Source organism: Chionomys nivalis, chromosome X, assembly GCF_950005125.1.
Source record: "Chionomys nivalis chromosome X, mChiNiv1.1, whole genome shotgun sequence".
Lineage (NCBI taxonomy): Eukaryota > Metazoa > Chordata > Mammalia > Rodentia > Cricetidae > Chionomys > Chionomys nivalis.
Window position 1 is genome coordinate 17,891,598 of NC_080112.1, and position 15,350 is coordinate 17,906,947.

A 15,350-nucleotide genomic window follows, 5' to 3' on the forward strand; every position below is an offset into this window, starting at 1 on the left:
TGTCCCAACTAGAGTGGCTCTCTACCTTGGCTCCAGGAAGAAGTGGATTCACTCAGATGTCCCACTGTTGGCTCTGAGGAGCAACAACGTCCAGCAGACTAACAGGACCATTAGAATAAGGTTGCAACCTCCCAGGAGACCTTGTTTTGGAAGCACAACTCTTGTGTACTAGATGGGCATGATACGATGGCATGGACATGACTACACTTTTTTTTTTAACAGTTATTACTTAGTTTTTATTCATAATCATAAACTTAACTCTGCTATCCAGCTAAACTTGAAGGGGAATGAGGAAAATATGGAACCCAAAGAACTTCAGTGAGAGCAGAGATTACAAGGTACTGCGAGCAGATGGGGCTGGGGTGCTCTCCTGAGCTACAGAAGGAATGGTCTGGTGGGTAAGAAGCCCGCAAGTCAAAAAAATTAGAGTTGTCCACAGTCGGAAATGGTGATCTTCTTGCTGGTCTTGCCATTCCTGGACCCAAAACGCTCCATGGCTTCCACAATATTCATGCCTTCTTTCACCTTCCCAAAGACCACATGTTTGCCATCCAGCCACTCAGTCTTGGTGGTGCAGATAAAAAGCTGGGAACCGTTTGTGTTTGGTCCAGCATTTGCCATGGACAAGATGCCAGGACCTGTATGCTTCAGGATGAAGTTCTCATCCTCAAATTTTTCTCCGTAGACGGATCTGCTGCCAGTGCCATTATGGCGTGTGAAGTCACTACCCTGGCACATGAATCCTGGAATAATCCTGTGAAAGGAAGAACCCTTATATCCAAATCCTTTCTCTCCAGTGCTCAGAGCACGAAAGTTTTCTGCTGTCTTTGGAACTTTGTCTGCAAACAGCTCGAAGGAGACGCGGCCCAAGGCCTCGCCATCAGCCGCGATGTCGAAGAACACGGTGGGGTTGACCATGGCTGCAGCAAGTGGTGAAAGGGGACAGCAAAAGCCATGACTACGCTTTTCAAGCCCACTCCCTACTTTCCTGTACAGTGTGTTTAGGAGGAGGGGAAGGGAGTGAGTTGTGGTTCGCCAACTCATGTGATGTCATTTTGTTCACAAGTGCTCTGAAGATCAGAAATTCAAGGTCATCTTTGGCTACATAGTGAGTTCCAGACTAGCCTGGGCTACAGGAAACTCTGCTTCAACGAAACAAACAAAAATCACATAGCAAACTTTTTCTGCAAGCGTCATATGGGAAAGATTTTGAGCCTTGTGGGCCATATGGGCTCTGGCATATCAACTCAATTGCATGTACAGGTGGTGCAAAAATGACCATAGCCAGGACTGAAGCACATCAGGACAAATGTGTGCCAAGTGAATGTTCTTTGCGAAATTAGCCAGAACGAGAGTTGCAGGATCAAGCCCTCATTTGCCAACCCCCGCTTTTGTGCAAAGATGACACACACCCCGAGGGTTTCTTTTTCAACATCTCCCAAAACCTCACTGGAAGGTAGAGGGGGCAAGCAGAGGTCCCTTGGCTCCCATAATCACTTTTCTCCAGCAGTTCTCAGCCGAATCCCATGATGTCATTCGGAAATGCAGTGGGTCGCTGGCAGGGTCATATTACTCAGAGGAAAACAGGATGTTTGACACCTAAAACATTCAGAACAAGCCAGAGCTCATCTCTGGGGGAAAAATCCCTCTTATATAATGGGAAACAAGTAGGGAAAGGGGGAACTCAGTAACAGACGACTCACAGGGGCAACCACTCATGGAGACGGGACGCTGGGTTGAGCTCAGATGGCGGCCTGCTGCTCCACAGAGAACATTTCTGCTGGCAGCTGTCACTTCAGTGGACAGATGACTTCATTTCAGTTCCCCCCAAATAGAGGGACAATAATATCTCACTTGGGAGAAATACCATATGGTAGCTGCTTTGAAAAGTTGTAAGAGAAATACAAAGTACTTAGGAGGAAAACCCACTTCCCAACGCATGAAATTTGGGTAGAGAAGCATCAGGCAGTTTCTTTGGAACACCATCGCTTCCTAGAAAACTGAACTGAAAGCAGCGTGATTGGATGACAAGCATGACATTATCAAGGCAGAGCATGGTGTGTGTGTGGGGGGGGATCTCTTTTAATGCAGGTCAAATCCAAAACACTTATTACCCGAACTCCCAACACCTGGCCCTGCCTCAATTTCAACAGCCAGCACTCTATCTTCAAACTCAGGTCTAGTTGTTCCCAGCCAGGCTTGCTGTTCTAGAACGCCTCCTCTGGCTGCTTCCTGGCTTCCTCCAGCGTATTTAGCACCCCTCTGCCTGGACACCTTAGGAATCTTGCTATATTTCTTCAGTTGAAGCTGCCGTGCTATTTAACGCTGTGTCTTATTGCCTCTGTTGGTCTGTGACAGCCTTGCCCTCTGACCTATCCCTCTAATGATTTTTATGATTTATTGATCATCCTCAGCTCCACCTGCAGGTTGGATTCATGAGGATGGTGGATGCTTTGAAAAGGAACAGGTAATGTCTCTGCTGCATCCGCTGTTGGAGCCCTGACACAGTACCAGACTTGGCATTTAGCAGGCATTCGATGAATATCTGTTGAATGAGTGAGTGAAGGCATGCCATAAGGCGTGAGTAAGCTAACACCCATGGAATGCCTCACCCAGACCCATTGCCTCCAGGCACGCAGTGAAAGCTCTTTATCAGCAGCTTCAAACACTGTAATCCCAGGAAGCTAGTAGGTTGATGGAGTGACATCTCGCCCACTCCGGTCCTTACAGAAACACATCCTCCCACCCACATCCAACTGGGAAGGGTGGCAAGTGCCAAAGGAAAGCAACTGTCAATTTTGATGCAACAATAAGACATGTGCAGGAGTTGACAGTATTCATGTGCTCTTGAGTATGGCTTGATGAAATGAAGACAAGAGAAGCTCACAGAACCAGAAACGTGGGTCTGACTGCATGTGTTAAGTAGCTGGAGTTTGCCATCCCATAACATATATGTGCTTAAAAATATCAAGCTGTAAAGAACAAATGAATGAACACCATTTTATCTTTCAGCTTAAACATAAACATGTTTTGTTAAAGCAGAGCTGACAGTGCTGCAGAGTATGGCAAGCCCAGTTTAGGAGATTCTATCCATATAAGGCTCGCCACACAGTTCCCAGGGGAGCCTGAGATAATTTGGCGCCTTGTACCAAAGACCAACGGAATTGCTTTCAGGGCTTTGTTCACAAATAACCTCAAAGTCTGCTGCCTCCATTTCCATCTAAACATTTGATGGAAAACCTAACACCACTCTAAGCATCCTGGGCCTCACAGACTCTAGGAAGAAGTACTTCAAACAGCTAAAAGGCAACTATCATCCACAATGCCAACTCAACAACCTAAAGATCTCCCCATGTTGTGACGGGGGCAGGGTGCTGAATTCAGAGGTCCACTGAGATTGGCTTCTCTTCTTGCCAGGGATCAGCAAACATAGTCTGCTAAATTTGGGACATGTACTCTCAGTCACAGAGACTCAATGCTGTCTTTTAGTGGAAAAGATTAGATAAAACATGAACGGATGGATGTGGTTTTGTCCCACTCAAATCTTACTGAGGGACACTGATCTGTGAATTTAATATATGACACATGTGACATAAGCACTCTTGATTTTTCCAGCCATTTAAAAACGTGAAAACTATCTCTAGCACTTGGGTGGTCTAAAGTGGACAGTGGGCTCTAGCTGGCTAACTCTGGAGTGTACAGTGATGCACAGTGCTGGCAAAGAACACAGCCCCAAGCACCGAACGCACATAGATTGCTCAAGTTTAGTTCTGTTGCTTTTAGTTTACATGACTGTATTAGTTTGTTGTTCTATGACTTGAACCAAACACCCGTGGCTGTGTAACTTCATGAAGAGAATAGGTGTAGTCAGCTTCCAGTTTCAGAATCTACAAGTCCAAGGTGGTCAAGAGTAGGTGAGGACCTACTAGGAAACAGCATCGCCACAATAGGAACGTATGAAGGAAGAGGTCACATGGTGAGACAGGAAAACAGAGCAAAGAGGGGAGCCAGGCTTGCTCTTTAATAACAATACTTTCAGGGCAGCTAACACGGGATCCTTATTCTAGTTGGCTTCTTTGTTGTTGCACTAAGACACAGACCAAAAGCAATCTGGGGAGGGGAGGGCTTATTTGTCTTGCCCTTCCACATCACAGTCCATCGTTCAGGGATGCCCGGGCAGGAACTGAAGCCGAGATCACAATCGAACCGGAGTGTTGCTCACTGGCTTGCTCTCCATGACTTGCTCAGCTTGCTTTTTTTTTTTTGGTTTTTCGAGACAAGGTTTCTCTGTGGTTTTGGAGCCTGTCCTGGAACTAGCTCTTGTAGACCAGGCTGGTCTCGAACTCACAGAGATCTGCCTGCCTCTGCCTCCCAAGTGCTGGGATTAAAGGCGTGCGCCACCACCGCCCGTCTCAGCTTGCTTTTTTTTTTTTTTTTTTTTTTTTTGGTTTTTCGAGACAGGGTTTCTCTGTGGTTTTGGAGCCTGTCCTGGAACTAGCTCTTGTAGACCAGGCTGGTCTCGAACTCACAGAGATCCACCTGCCTCTGCCTCCCAAGTGCTGGGATTAAAGGCGTGCGCCACCACCGCCCGGCTTCAGCTTGCTTTTTAAATACAAGTCAGGACCACCTTGTAGTGATGGGGTAAGACCCTCCTACATCACCACCTAGCCATGGGTGGCACCACTCGAAGCAGGCTGGGCCCTCCCACATCAGGGTAATCTGATGAAAGTAATTTCTCAATGAAGGTTCCCTCCTCCCAGGTGACTCTAGTTGGTTTCTTGATGAATGAATGGTTTCTCCGATGAATGAACGGCTAGAAGGATAACCAACTACTGTCAAGGAAGGTGCTGCAAGCAGAGTGGCCCCCTGGTGAATACAATTTGACTACAACTCTGCTACTTTATGATGGCGCCTAAGGATAATCCTTACAGCCATTCTTTTTTTTAATATTTATTTATTATGTATACAATATTCTGTCTGTGTGTATGCCTGTAGGCCAGAAGAGGGCACCAGACCCCATTACAGATGGTTGTGAGCCACCATGTGGTTGCTGGGAATTGAACTCAGGACCTTTGGAAGAGCAGGCAATGCTTTTAACCTCTGAGCCATCTCTCCAGCCCCCTCCTTACAGCCATTCTGTTTTCCACTTTCTGTCCCATGGTCCAAAACTTACGTGAGCTGGTCAACACTTCAGTATCTGAGATTCTAGCTTAGATGATTCGGCCTAAGTGTAAGCTACTGTAAGTGGTCTAAACATATGCAAAGCAAGCTAAGGCAACCTCTGACATTCGGCAGTTTAGGCATTATTTTTACTCACGGCATTTTCAACTCCATAATGTCATTATCACAATGTAAGCCCGCCATAAGGCAAAGCAAAGCTCGTCTCTAGGCTTTTCCATGTTGGAAAGCGTTGAGCACAAAGGCAGTAGGCCAGTCCGGTCTGTTGGTCTTTTCTTGCCTTTTTCAATTAGTCCCCCAGGGGGACGGTGGCCTGTCCACCACCTGCCTTGCTAAGAGACGAGGTACTTGCATAAACCCAAGTTTGGGGCATTTTGGAGCCAAATTTCTATCTGCACATGTAACCTCAACCAGAGGGTCATTGCTCCAGCTGCTAAGGGGAAAGAGGGGTTAGCCAGTGATTCAAGACCCCTGTGCTGCACTGGGGGAAGCCATTCAGGTTTAGATCCACAGCATATGGTGTTCATCTACCCTCCAAACAGAGGCTGTGGGGATTCCTGGCATACGGATACTTCTTAGTTCCAAACTCTCCAAGGGCCTACAAGATGCAAAGTCCATGCAGAAAATATGGAAAGGGAAATCATCTTGAGTTGGCTCCAGCAGGCCTGGAACCACAGAAGTGGATCAGAGGTTCCAGTAAAGCTGTCCCTGGATAAGGCCATTTTGAGCCCAAGCCAGATTGATAGGGTGTTGGTTCCCCATAGGCAGAAAGGCAGGGGCATCCAAGCGAGTGCTGTGCTTGGCAGTGCTGGCCTTGTGCGATACCGAGCAAAAGGCTGTGGGCTACGTGAGTGCTGAAGAGTCCCTTAAAGGCTTCCAGCTTTCCTCCCCAGGAAGGCTTGACTTGGCTCCCACTACAAATGCCGTCGACCACATCAGAGCTCCTTCACAAAAGCATTCAGAAACTGGAAAATGTTAAGGGCATTTGTGGGAAGGAAGACAGAGCCAAGCACAAGCACAACATCATTTCTCCACCACCCAAGGAGCCACCTTCACAAGCCTTGGAGACGTGGGAAGGGAAGGCAGGGTCCTGCAGGCTTTTTCAGCAGGTCCCCAGAATCCAGGAAGCCTGCGGTAATCTGCATTTCAGAGTTCATTTTGAGCCTTGGGGCCCATGGCCTGCTGTGGGCCAACTGTGGCACCAGCCATATCTCAGCGGGGCTAGCAGAACTACTTCCTAGCCGGAAGAGCTGCCTCCCGCCTGGCTGTTGGCTGCAGCACGCCCACCTCAGCAGGCCACTCTGCCACCACAGGCATTCACAGCGCCTCTCCAAGCCTCTTTTTCTTCCCAGCATGTAAGGCAGGGCACTCATGCTTAACCCAGAAAGTTGAACTGAGCCTCCATTAAGGCAGTTTGTGTGAAACACCTAAGCCCGGGCCTGGCCCGGGTTAGCAGAGTCAACAATTGCTAACTGCTATCATTGCCTGTGAGACCTAGCCAAAGATTTGGAGCAAAGGCTAAGTTGATAGTGACTTGAACTATTTTCCTTGTCCCTCCCCGACCCCCCAATTACCTCTGGCTCTTTCAAAAAACAACAACAACAACAAAAAACAACACCTTTTAATTAGGTTATAAGCCACATAATGTAAAATTCACCTTTCTACAGTATACAATTCCTTGGGGGGTTTTGCACAAAAGAATGTATCTCAGTTATGGCATTCCATGCATGTGAATCATTGCACTGGTCTCCTGATCACACGTCCACCGCCCTCCCTTATCTCTCGCTCCCCTTCTTGCTGGTCTACCTCTGCCCAGACAGTCTGTCTCTTTCTGCTCATATCTTGGTACTTACGGGCAGCCTCTTTCAAATCTTCTCTCCCACCCGAGGCCAAGTAGGCAGATAAGGCCCTCACCAGGTAAGCAACAGACACTAATTATTTCCAGCTCCTCTTGCCTATCTCAGCAGCATCTAAGCAGACCACCTCCTCTCCCTCCTCATCTTCCTGACAAAACCACTTTGGGCTGGCTCTGCATGGGAGGCCTGCTGTTACAGCACACTGTTGGTGGGAGCATAAACTGCCATAAGCGGGACGGAGAGAAGCAGGGAGGCAGTCCTCAAAAGTCTTTCAATTGACCTACCACATGATCCAGCAAGTCCCTGCTGGGTGTGGCAATGCAGAAAACAGAGCTCTTGACTTCAGGGGAATAAGAGATGGTTTATTCTGGAGCTAATTGTGAGTGGCCATGTCTCAGGAACACGGAATTAGGTTACTACAAATTCCATGTTCCAATGTGAAAGCCGTTTTATATTTCTACAGAACAAAGAAAGTTATAAGCCAAGGCAAGTTTAAAATGCATTGGTGGTTACATCAAGATGGGGGGGGGGTTCTTTTATAGGCCTAAGATGCTATCAGAAGACATTCTCAGCTCTTGGGTTGGTGGAAGCTAGTTGTCTGCTAATAGATTCTCAAAGGTTTTTGTTCTATAATTTATGTTTATTTTATGCAAATTGGTGTTTTGCCTACATGTATGTCTGTAAGGGTGTCAGAAACCCTGGATCCAGGGTTATAGACAAGTGTGAGCTGCCACGTGAGTAGTGAGTGGGTTTTGAACCTGGGTCCTCTGGAAGAGCAGCCAGAGTTCGTAACTGCTGTTCCAGCCCCCAATTCGCAAAGATTTCTATCTTTTAGCCTCATGAGGAATGGCTATTTAGGGGGCTAAAGCCTCTCCTGAGATAAGGTCATTAGCCTCTAGGCCTGCAACATTCCGACCCCCCACAGAACTGCAACTTTAATGAGTCTTTACAAACAGCTTCTTTTCAGGAACTCTCATGGGAAAGTATATACCCAAAGAAAAGGAAACAGCAAGCCAAAGAGACAGCTGCAATCCCACGTTTACCACAGTGAAGAAGCTTTGTATTTCTTTGTTACTTAGCTAAATATCTAAAATCTACCACAATGAAAATGTTATTACCTGAAAAATAATGTTATTACTTTTAAAAATTGAGAGAAGGCTGGAAAGATGGCCCAGCTGGCAAAGTCACTTCCCACCAAGCGTGAAGATAGGAGTTTGGTCTCTACACACAGTAGAAGGAGAGAACCAAATCCCTAAAGTCTTCCTCTGACCTCGCACACACACTCTATGGCACTTGTACCACCCCCAACATGCAAAATAGAAAATTAAATATAATAAAAGCTAAAAAATGAGAGTCTGCAAAAAGCTACATGCTGTGTGATTGTGTTTCTATGGCATTCTGGAAAAGGCCAGAGCTACAGAGACAAAACAGGTCATGCTGGCAGACCCATGAGGCCAGGGAGAGGGAGTTAACGTACAAAGGAGCACGGTGGACTGTTCTGGAGAGTTGCAAACCCTCCAGAACACTGGTGACCGTGACATGTCTGCATACACCTTTCAAAACTCCCAGGACTGTGCGTTAGAGAGGATTAACTCCGTCATTTGTCAGCCGCACTTCAATAAGCCAGAGTTTTGTTGTGAATGAGTTTTTCTGCCTCCTATGTCCAGTTTGGCGTAGGAAGATGAGACTTTAGGAGGAGGTGTTCTCGCAAAGCAAGTGAAAAAATCGTTTCGAGAACATCTCATACTCCTGTCAGGCTCTTGAGGTTGGACAGCTAGGACTTGAGTTCTGGTTTTTGTTCTTTGTTTCTTTTTTTCTAAGTCCCTGGAGACCAACGTTTATGTAAAAAACATAGCTCCCCTTGTTATTTAATGAGGTGACTTGAGTATGAATTTAAGAACATGATTTACAACTCAAGTGATATCTTTAGGAAACATTTACATCTGTAATAACACCTCATAAAACTTTTTATTGGAATCATTGCTTATATGGTTAAAACAGACTGTCAAAATATTCCCCCTTGGACTAGAACCAACACTAATTGATAATTTATCATTACTCTTTGACGGTCCTGTATCTGAAGTCAATCTGATGAGGAGAAGGCAAAGGGGAAAACTCATTGTCATTATAGTCTTTACAGATGCTGGAGTTTTCACTTCCAAGAAAAACAGCCTAAAGACTTGTTAGCCTTGGTCTTTTCAGTACCCAGAGTGGACAGGCACTAAGTCTGTTAAAGAAATAAAGGAGGAAGAGAAGGGAGAGACAGAGAGTGCTAATCAAGCCATTGATCGCCTATGAAAGACAGTGAGGTTCGAATCCAGTCACTGCCATCCCTGCTAATAATGGGGCAGGAAGAGTAGAGCTCAAGTGGGTAGAGCATAGTGTAATAACAGAAAATGGATGCTCTCATCATTACACAGAAAAGCCAGTTTTGTCATGGTCTGTAAGCTCTGGCCTACTGTCAACTTGAGGCAGCCATCTTGAAAATGAGATGTGGACGAGCCGAGAATAAAACATGGCTATACCATACTGTGGTAGAGTTCAGGCTCAGGAAGAAAACACTTGAATCTTCTTGATTTCTCATCCTGATAGCCTTTATCAGGTTAGGATTGCTAGCAGTCCAAGAACATCTTGAGTGGAGAGATGGGGAATGGCCCGATTCCTTGGCATCTCTAGAGGATACATATCCAACTGCCATCTATTGGGAAAGGCTAAAGGGAGCCATCAAAGTTATCTTCCTAGGTAAAGGGCTGTGTTTATGAGGTGATGAGTTTATATATAGATCAGAATGACTTTATATATCATACATACATGCTCAACCTAGCAGTCCTCAACTTCACCTGAAGAAATAAAATCTTGCCTAGAAAGGAATGTGATCATGGTTTAACATAGAAGCAATTTGAAGAAGTATCACTCAAGACAAACATTATACATGTGTGTGTGGGGGGGTACATGTATGCATGAACACATGCACACACACACACACACACACACACACCTACCTCTTTGTAGAACATCTTTTCCTCAAGGTAGTTTTAAAGTGAAATTTCCCAACTGCTCTGGAGGCAACAAAGTTTGGAAACATTGGCTGACTGAGCTGGTGACTCACACCTCAGATGAATTAATAAAATCTGAGAAAACAAAAACCAGATGTTTCCTTCATCTTCATATATGCCTCTATGTTTTTTTTTAAATAAGCTATACTGTCGTTTACTGGTTTTCTTCTATTGAGAAACACAAATCAATTTTTAAAGCATTTGAATCCAGGCACGTTCGATGAAATCTCTCCCACCAGTTGCTATTTGGCTCCAACTTCCCTAACATGTCAGCTTCAATTCTGATGACGAAAGCTGATGAATGGCACAGGGTACCAGAGCACAGCACACCCCAGGACTTTGGTCACCCCACCGATGTGCCAGAAACTGTTCCAATAGTCTTCGGGGAAGGTGAAAAAGGAAAAGACTAAGCTTGCGTGTAAATCTCCCCAGAAGCAGAGAGGGTCTGGCCAGCCAGCTGTGGCTTCCACTTCACATCCAATATTCATTCCTTGGCCCTTGACCCTCATGGAAAATACTAAGAACTGCATTCAACGGAGCCCGCCACATATATTTTGTTCTCCCAGCCAAGACCAGTGATGGATGCACTAAGGTCCAGAGTGACACACTTTGAAACATTTCCTAGTAACACCACCCATCGTTCCTGAGAACTGCTGAAGCTCTGTTTCTTCTAAGGAGGAGAAATGACTTTTTCCCTCCATCCATTGTACTTTGGTTAAATCAATTATTTTTCCCAGGCACCACCCAGAGGAAAAGCTCCAGATGTTCCTAGGTTATAATGGAGACGAGCTTACAAATTCTGGTGGTATTCGAGCCTGCATTCTTTCCCAGCCTCATTTGGGGCCCTTGTCCCTTTTTCTTCTTTCATTTATGTTCCTATTTTTATTTTAATTAACATAATAATTGTACATATTTCTGGGGTATTGTGATATTTCAATACATGAAAACAGCATATTGTGATAAAATCAGGGCAAATCATACTGCCATCTCCTTATCATTTTCTGTGTTGGAGCCTTTAACCTCTTCCCTTGTGTATTTGTGAAAAACACATAATGGACTATTATAAATTACAGTCACCCTATTGTGCTGCAGAACACTAAAATGCTTTCTTCCTATTTGTGTTTACTATTAGCCGACTTCCTTCTATGTTCCCTTCTCCCATCCTTCTTTGTTTGGTCTCTAATAATCACTATTCTATTCTATTCTACTTTGAAATTGATGTTTTAAGCCTCCACAATGAGACACAGCATGCAGCATTTGTGTGTGTGCGCGCGCACACGCATGTGACTCAGAAGCAAATTTGGTTTTTTTTTTTGGACACATCTCACAATCTCTTGGCCTACATAATTTTTAAAGATTCTAGTTACTGCCTTGTCTTGCATCCATTGTGCCCAATCTGATTGTTCAGATCATAGGAATATCCCCCCATTTAATCATCACATTTGGAAATTGTCTATTTTTATGTATGCTTTGCCTGAACGTATGTGTGTCATGTGTGTACCCTCAGAGATCAGAGGAAAGCATAAGAAACCCAGGTATTGGACTTATGGACAGTTGTAAGAGCCATGTGGGTACTGGGAACTGAACCAGGGTTCTCTGCAAGAGCAACAAGTGCTCTTAATCACTGACCCATCTCTCCGTAACTACCGACACATCTCTCCAGCCCAACTCTCTTTTGTCTATAACTACTGCCGAGTCTACATACTAAATGATCTCCTCTTTGTCCTCAGTGACATTTCTCTAGTCCAAACTACTATACACTCTCTCCCTAGCCAACCTTTTGAATCATTACTTCTATGTCCATTCTTGCCCCTATCCAAGTAGCCCTAGCTATAAGAAGAGTGATCGTTCTAAAACCAGGTTTTGTTTTGTCTCCTGTGTACCGCCATTTTCAAGGGATACATTGGACATGGTGGCTTAGGGAACTCCCTTACACCAGCCTGTGACATGGACAAGGTAGTGACAGCTAGATTAACGTCCTAGAAATGACAGGCCTTCTCCAGTACACACCCCCATCCTTCCCCAGCCTAGGAGTCCATCGCCTGGACTCTTCTCAATCATGGCCTTATTGTGCTATATCCCAGCTGTCTGTACGGCTCCTAGTCTCCTCTACCCAACTGTCTATGACCAGTTCCGTTCTTTCTGTGCCCTAGTCCCATGCACAATGCCTGGCACGACTTAGCCATTCTGAGCAAGAAGTAACAGAAACAATGTTCCTTCCCTCCCAGGGAGTCTGTTAACTTCCTATTGCTGCCATAAAAAATTCCCACAAGCTTAATGGCTTAAAACAACACCCACTTGTCACCTCACAGCTTGGTAGGTCAACAGTCTGACAAGGCTCTCACTGGGCTAACTCCACTGTGTCAGTAGGCTGCTGCAGGCTCTGGCTTCCAGAGACCCGCTTCCTTGCTCTTCAAAGCCAGCCTGGTGGCGTGTGTCTGAGTTTGTGTCTGCGCTCAGTTCTTCTGCTCTGACCATGGCCAGGAACAGCTCATGAATTTTAAGGACCTGTGTGAGTCAGTTGGCCCCCATTTGTACAGCCCAGAGTTAACCTCCTACCCCACGATCATTCCATTGGCAACCTTAAGCCCTTTGCCATGTGAGACACGTACACACTCACAGCTTCCAGGGATGTTGGTGTGGGCCTTTCTGGTGGGTAATATTCCGCAGCAATGTGAAGGACCACAATCCCACCTCACCACCTCATTCTCATGCTTAGCCCACCACCGTGAAGCGCTTATTTAGTCTGCTGCATTCTCCTTTAGGCTCAAACCATGGCTTAAGCAACTCTGTGTTGTGCTTCCCCTGCCCCTAGCCTGGCTCAAATCTCAGCGCAGATGAGACACTAATGGTCTGTTGACTGCAAGTTAGAATTTAAAACACTGGTTGGCCAAGGTTGTTAAATATCAAACTCCTGCCTCCTCTTAGAAAATGGAACTTTGTTGAGTTTTTCAAAGTGTTAAAAAAAAAAGCCAATTTTGTAGCACCCCCAGGGGGTCTAATTGCCATTATCTTCCCTTCTCACACAAAAACAGCACTGAAATGGGGCGGGGGAGGGCGACTTTCATTAGCTGACTGAAGTCTTTCAGATTTTTCAGATGGAAAAACAGTTCATATAATTTTTGCCTGAGCCACGTGGGAACACAGCTGCATAGGAGAGTCAAGTAAACAACAAAAGCAAGCAGCACAGCCGTGACTCCCAGAGCACCCGAGAATTGACTACCTCTTAAGCGATTTTTGTAGGTTTAGTATCTAAATGCACAGTGAACCGCTTCAGTTCCAACAGAACAGGTGAATTTAAACCTCATTTCCAAGAAGTACTCGTACTGCCTTCAGTATATCTTTTCCCGTCACGACAAAAGAAATGACTTCCACGGTTAAGCTCTGTCCCTGAAGAGGAACCCAGTACCTACTCGACAGCACTGGCAGCTGAACGTGGAGGGCAGGATTTTTTAAGCTACAACCATAATGTGGGTTCATAGTTTAAAAAGACACTATTTGGGTTACCAAAATTAACCAGAAAATAGACTCATGGACTTGAGGCTTCAGCCGTGACAGCAGCGGCTAAGGCAACTGTGGCAGGCACTTGGGACCCTTCCAGTGTGCCGAAGAAAGCAGCCTGGAGGAGGTGCAGTCTATGAAGTGTTTTCCATATCATAATCAAATAGCGCCTCATCAGCAAAACCATACAGAAGGTCCAACCTCAGTCAGCCTTCTTTAACGTACATCACTTCATCTGAGCCTTCTAATAGGGCTGGCGAGTCTCTGCAGCTGAAATCACAGTCCACCACCTACCACAGTGCCTGGCATACGGTAATAGCTCCCCAAATGCTCCGAGCCTCTCAGCTGGCATCATTTTACAAAGAAGCAGGCTCAGAGATTGACGCAGCTTTCTGAAAGTGGCAAGCAGGGCTAGGGCTCTGCCTTCCTATTACTTACTGCTTCTTCTATTGTACTATATCAATCTGCCAGCTGAATCAAGGACAAGAAGACAGTTTTTCCTGTCAACGAACTTGCACTGAGCATGCGCCCTGAAGCAGCCCTCTACCTCACTCTCATTCTCTACCTGCATCAGGGCTTTGCTTGTTGGTCTGAGACAGGAGGGTCTTACATATCCCAAGCTGGCCTTAAAAGTGCTGTGTAGCTAAGGCTGGAGTTTGGTTTATGAACCCACAGACTGCTGACTGTTTCAACTTCTCCCTGCCTCTTCCTCTCTTGCCCCCTCTCCTCACACCGCTTAGCCTCTGTCCCATTTCTTGCTGGCCAGTTCTCCACCCTTTCATTATTTCATGTATGTGCATTTATGGTTTGCTTTCCCTGAAGAGAATGTAGACTTCCCTGGAGCAGGGCGCCTTTGGTCCAGTCTGCCTGCTGATTGTTAGGAGGGGTTGATGCAGCCACAGAAACTAAGCAAGCCAGGGTGGTCTCGGCTGGAGGAAGGATAGTAAGAGAATAGGGTTGTTTAGCCGGGGCACACAAAAGCTCAGAAAAGACATTATCAGTTGTTTTCAAAGGCTCTAAAGGTGACATACAGGAGGGGGTCCTCTTACCCTGGGTGGGAAGGAGGAGGTGGCAGGGGGCACATTTTGGTTCAGGGAACTCATTATGACTAACACTGGAACTAGGATTCTGTCCTCCACGGCGGCTTTGGAAGGGCTGCGAGAGGAGCTCTATTTTGTTCCGTGCTGAATTGTAGAGCACAGTGCCTGTTTTGTCACTCAACAGACACCCGACTAAAGGAATGTCACTTCACTCTGCTTGGAATGGTCCTCATCACGTCACTCAGTTGGCCCTCGACTAACTCTTGAGATCTAAACTTAAACATCCCTTTATCAGAAAAGTCAGCCTCAGCCCCTGTATCACCAGATTACAGGGCCCTGCTAGCACCCCAGGGAGGGTTCTTACATGTCGGTCATGGCTTTCATGACTACTGTGTTTGAAGTTATTACTTGAAATCAATATGCCCCCACTAGAAATCAAGCAGTCCTTCTTCCATGAGTGATTCCCAAGGCCCCCCAAGAGATGATTGACAATGTCTCCCATAGAGTATGTGAAGCAGAGCTGAGACTGCAGTACAGTTGTCTGCTGCTAGCCCCACTGTATGTGGCTCAAAGGATGAGCTCAGATCCCTTGAACAGCAAGGAGAGAGAATGAAAAGGCTCGGTTAAGTCACGTAACTGGTCAACGTCACACTCAGTAGCAGGGCCTGAGATCAAAACTGTATAACCCTAAAGCCTGGGCTTTTAAAACACTAGCCCAC

General features: G+C 45.9%; 1 protein-coding gene across 1 annotated transcript; it reads right to left on the bottom strand.

The window, feature by feature from the left end:
- Positions 1-366: 366 nt before the first annotated feature.
- LOC130867838 (peptidyl-prolyl cis-trans isomerase A-like) lies at positions 367-930 on the bottom strand. Its single transcript, XM_057760039.1, has one exon. It carries the CDS (start codon positions 916-918, stop codon positions 424-426), a length of 495 nt encoding a protein of 164 aa, XP_057616022.1. The 5' UTR covers positions 919-930; the 3' UTR covers positions 367-423.
- Positions 931-15,350: the final 14,420 nt, after the last annotated feature.

Excerpts from the sequence above, each read along its gene's own strand:
- LOC130867838 (XM_057760039.1), bottom strand. The coding sequence starts at position 918 with ATGGTCAACCCCACCGTGTTCTTCGACATCGCGGCTGATGGCGAGGCC.